Here is a 5,084-nt window from a genome sequence, read left to right as displayed (position 1 = left end):
TTTAAATCAAATGGGAGACATTGCTTAAGTCACAAGAAAAATATATAGTTACTATTATGTTATGATTTATTATAAATACGAATTTAATTATATTAAATGTCATTGTTACAGATTAAATGCTTTAAATGTCATTGTTATAGATTAAATGCTTTTAGGTTCATTTCGTATTAAAAGTTAGTTAATTAACGAAAACCCAACAAATATTGAGTCTTTTTGGCTGTAAAAATTAGCTAATAGTACTGTCATAAAATAAAAAAATTTAAAAATTAGAAAAAAAAAAACTAAAATTTTACTACATTCAAATTGACCAAAGCTATAGAAAAAGAACCTGCCTCCGGATTGACATGGAGCAAACTAATTGAGCAAGCTAGTTGAATGAGTTTATTGGTAATTACGGTTTAACTTTACAGAAAAAACTAATAAATAAATTCAATGCGTTGCCAACTTGACAATTCACCAAAGGAAAGAACTGCCTTCCAGATTGATATGGAGCAAACGAGTTGAATGCCAACTTGACAATTCACAATTCACCAAATGAAAGAACTGCCTTCCGGATTGACATCGAGCAAACGAGTTGAATGAGTTTATTGGTAATTACAGTTTAACCTTCAAGAAAAACTAATAAATAAACATCAAGGTATCTTCATTTCTTTTCTAGTGAATAAATTCATTGCTTTGCCAACTTGACAATTCACTAAATGAAAGAACTTCCTTCTGGATTGACATGGAGCAAACGAGTTGAATGCCAACTTGACAATTCACCAAATGGAAGAACTGCCTTCCGGATTGACATGGAGCAAACGAGTTGAACGAGTTTATTGGTAACTAAAGTTTTACTTCCAAGAATAACTAATAAACAAACATTAATGTATCCTCATTGCTTTGCGAACTTGACAATTCACCGAATGAAAGAACTGTCTTGCTGATTGACATGGAGCAAACTAATTGAATGAAAGCATTAATGAAAAGGAAATTTATAAAAACTTATAATATCTTGTGACATAACAATCAATTCAATGAAAATAATAGCTTCGGACAAAAGCCTGACAATGCTATATGTTGACGCTTTCCATATTTAAGACAGAGGAAGTCGGGAAGATAATACCCAAATTCAAACCAAACACTCACAGCTTTAATTCAAAGAAATCATACTCAGACTTCTCACTACTCAAACTTCAAAGTAGGGCATTTTGCTTGTTCTAGAAGTCAAAGCTTGCGTATACTAACTCTAGTTAGTCAGACTAACGAGGAAACAAAGATACAGTGACAGATCCGTGAGATGTACAACTTGAGCTCGCCGTGTTACTGGCATTCGCACTTCTCCCTGCACCGCCATTTATGAAATCCGGTTGTGTTGGCTGATCCGTAATCTCTGAATTGTTAGTTAACATCGACACAACCTTTGACATTGCGGGCCGCAGCGCCCATTGGCCTTGAGTGCAGAGAAGTGCAACTGTGATCACTCTAAGTGCCTGCTCTTTTGGGTAGTGCCCCTCTAATGACAAGTCAACAATATCCGAAGCTTGATCATGTCGGAATTTATTCCAAACCTGCACCATCAGCCAAATTATGAATACATTGTTTTGAATCCCGGGATTGTAAAATGAACTCCTTATCGTAATCGTGGAACCAAGCTTTCCAAATACACTAGATAGTAGATACCCACCCATTCCAAAAGAAGCTGCATAGAGGCATCCAATCTTGCATCAACACATTTTCTCCCACACACGATCTCAAGAACCATAATACCATAACTATAAACGTCAGCTTTTTCCGTTAATTGCCCATGGATGCGATACTCAGGCGCCATATAGCCTCTGCCTCATAACAAATTTGTGGAAGTTATAAATAAATGCTTGGCTTTGACCGTTAAAAAGATCTGATAAGACTAAGTAATCGCTGAATTGTACAACTCGCGATGTAAAAAAGCAAGAAATGAATGGCACATCTTACATTGTTCCTGCCAAATTTTCCGTAGAATCATGGACATCGCCTTCTCCAAAGAATCGAGCCGTTCCGAAATCTGCTATTTTAGGAAGAAATCTCTCATCTAAAAGTATATTTGCACATTTGATATCTCTATGTATAATGCGCATGTTCGAATCTTCGTGCAGATATGAGAGACCTCGAGCTGTGCCCACTATAATGTCTAAACGGTTTTCCCAACTCAAAACATTTCGTATCTCTCCTGTGGATCTCCAATAAAGTGTTTGAAAGCCTCGAATCGACGCAAATAATTGAAACAATACACCTAATTATTTAAAACAACTTGAATCGTTGAAAACCGCACAGGATTGATGGCAGCAACCTACCGAACAAATGCTTGTCAAGACTTTTATTTGACATGAACTCGTATACCAGCAACCGGTCATGTCCTCGCGCGCAACATCCGAGTAAACGAACAAGATTACGGTGTCGGACGCTGGTGAGGAGCTTCACTTCTGTTAAAAACTCCGCCGCAGCTTGATTAGTCTGCCTTTTATTTAGTTTCTTAACCGCGACATCCGTGCCATCCGGAAGAGTTCCCTGCTTATCGAATAAATCATTAGAATTAATTTGAAAAAATCACTTACATCTGGACAAAACCGTCAAATCCACTTTTGGTATTATACCTTGTAAACTTCACCAAATCCTCCTTTACCGAGCATATTGTTTCGGTTAAAGTTCCCAGTAGCTTTTCTCATAACCTCGTAATCGAAGAGAAATTGCTCGAAATTTTCCCTCGCTGCTGAATTCTCATCTACGCAGGGCATCATAAAAACAATTTCATCATAACCGTCGATTACGACCAAGTGTAAGAACTCAGAAGAATTTAGCAGGGAAACAACTATAACCACCTGTTCTGTCATTGTTCCTTCGTTGTCTAATACGTCTATAGAAGAGTATCCAACACATCACCGCAACCAGAGCTGTTCCGCCAATGCTTCCTAATAATATAGGCACTACTTTCGATGACGATTTCCCCGACAATGGTTCTGCGATTAAAATTACAAAACAGAAAAACAATCAAGATACATGTTATATCAAAATCAAAATCAAATAGCAAGTAGTTGAGGCAAATATATAAAACTCATACGGGAAATTTGGTTTTCTGTGAAAAACGAGTATGTGGAGTAGCGCATGAAACAGCCGGCCTCGAGACCTCGACCTTCACGGCTGGGAAGACAGCTGAGTACTTGATTCTGAACTTCTGCCAGGCATCTTTGACAACTACTGTTGGTAAGCGTGGGCCAACACTGAGCGACACCATATAAGGAGCCATCAATGGAGCCAGTTGCATAACCGCTACTTACAGAAGCGTTTTCTATGAGTTCCTTGGATAGGGCAGTGGCTCTCTGAGAGGTCTGTGGATCGCTGTCATTTGTGGCCGCACATAAATGGGACTCCCCATAGTCCACATCCTGACCATAAAAACTAAAATTATCATATCTAAGGAAACAACCGTCCAGATGAACCCGACCGCCATTAGATCGGGGGCAGTAATTCTTTACTTGGGTCTCGGCTGCCGAGACGCATTCTGAGCACTCTTGGGCGCTTAAGTACTTCCGACACACTGCAAGACCATACACAGGATCCGTTTCGCCAAATTTGTTTTGCATTGAAACAGCAAAGCCGTACGAGGAAAGATTTGAGCGGAAGGACTCAAAAACAGCATTCCGATTTTCCTGAAAGGTTGTGACGTTCACATACGCGTAGATTTGTTCGCTGCTGCATCTTTCGGCGGCCAGTGCAGACTGGGGATCGTCTGCTGCCAAACCTACTGCAATCATCATGGCGACCACAAACGGAAAATAGGCAACTTCGGCCATCAGTCCTGCCAATAACCGTTGTCTGGAATGCCGATTGGAACCCAGTGGCCGCATGTTTCTCACTAAATTTGGAAGGAAGGAACGAGTTAGTTAGAACAACTAACATCGAAACACGGTAAACAACTTTATTTTTTTTCGGGTCACGTCATGTTCAATTAATTGTAGGGCTCGTTGGTTTTTTGTGGCCAAAGTTACCACCGGACTCGGAGTCGAACATATCAGCGAACTTGCCTTAAGAAATCTACAGGCAACGCTGATGTACAGCTTTAACGTTTCCCTGGTCATTGCAATTATCGCCGGATGGTTGACTCGTGTTGTGCTGTTTTGTTACCATAGCCGAGTCGTGTTTACATTGTCTTACCTAAAACACGTTTTTCCTTGCGGCTTCTCCAAAAAGTGGATAAATTTTAATATAATATCGTTGCGCTTAGGGAGAGTCATTTATATAACATTCGATATTCATAAGTTAAATTTTATTGTATATTAGTTATTTCAAGTGGTCAGGTTAATGATATCATATTGTTATATAATGATATGATATTGTTATATAATGTTTTGATAAATATTGTTATAATGAATTTGTGTTTATAAATATTTTTATGATGATTTGGTGTTTAGGAATATTATTGTGAAATAATTTAACATTAAAAATTTCATTCTAATTTTCAAATTTAAAATGAAACTGAATTTTTTTTTTTTTTTAAAAACAAATTCTCTATTATTTATCTAATAATTAATAATAACTAAAATAAAATTTAACAAACTTTATTGTAAAATAAACAAATCTATAAACATAAATATTTTTATAGGAGCATGAATTTTAATTTTATAATAATTTTTATTCTTAAATTGTTATTTATTTTAATTTAAAAATATAAAATTTTAACTAATAAAAATTGAATTTAAATTTAAATATTATAATAATTAACATAACATCATTTTTTTGGGGGAAAAACATTTTTTCTTCTTTATAGAGAATAATAAAAAATGCCAGAGGTTCAAAAAGAGAGAACCACTGACAAAAGCTTAACTAATGGTTATTTTATTATCCTTATCAAAAAGTAGAAAAAGCCCACACAAGAAAGTCAACAATGTAAAGCAAAAGAGAGAAACACTTTTCAACAATGTAAAGCAAAAGAGAGAAACACTTTATCAAAAGCTTAATTAAATGGTTATTTTAATATTTTTATTAAAAAATAAAAATAAAATTAAGATTAAAAAATAAATGAAAAACTTTATCATAAACTTAATTAAATGGTTATTTGGTTTTATTTT

At 35.8% G+C, this 5,084-nt stretch overlaps 1 protein-coding gene across 1 annotated transcript; it reads right to left on the bottom strand.

Annotated features, from left to right (window-relative positions):
* Positions 1-1,004: 1,004 nt before the first annotated feature.
* On the bottom strand, positions 1,005-4,071 carry LOC149183101 (cysteine-rich receptor-like protein kinase 2). The gene is made up of 7 exons (XM_089418666.1): positions 3,077-4,071; positions 2,838-2,975; positions 2,613-2,740; positions 2,313-2,526; positions 1,954-2,188; positions 1,667-1,817; positions 1,005-1,550 (listed from the first exon to the last, which is right to left on the bottom strand). Exons 1-7 carry the CDS (start codon positions 3,861-3,863, stop codon positions 1,242-1,244), a joined length of 1,962 nt encoding a protein of 653 aa, XP_089274792.1. The 5' UTR covers positions 3,864-4,071; the 3' UTR covers positions 1,005-1,241.
* Between the last annotated feature and the right edge of the window lie 1,013 nt (positions 4,072-5,084).

Source organism: Pinus tabuliformis, chromosome 3_2 (assembly GCF_031772625.1).
Source record: "Pinus tabuliformis cultivar Carrire ecotype Pingquan chromosome 3_2, CPIR1, whole genome shotgun sequence".
Classification (NCBI taxonomy): domain Eukaryota; kingdom Viridiplantae; phylum Streptophyta; class Pinopsida; order Pinales; family Pinaceae; genus Pinus; species Pinus tabuliformis.
The sequence above is the reverse complement of the archived record's forward strand: the minus strand, read 5'-3'. Positions and strand labels throughout refer to the sequence as shown.

Coding starts and splice junctions, on each gene's coding strand:
- LOC149183101 (XM_089418666.1), bottom strand. CDS start 3,863: ATGCGGCCACTGGGTTCCAATCGGCATTCCAGACAACGGTTATTGGCA. Junction 2,976..3,076: donor CACAGAAAACCAAATTTCCC/GTATGAGTTTTA, acceptor TTTTAATCGCAG/AACCATTGTCGGGGAAATCG. Junction 1,551..1,666: donor TGCAGCTTCTTTTGGAATGG/GTGGGTATCTAC, acceptor CTGATGGTGCAG/GTTTGGAATAAATTCCGACA.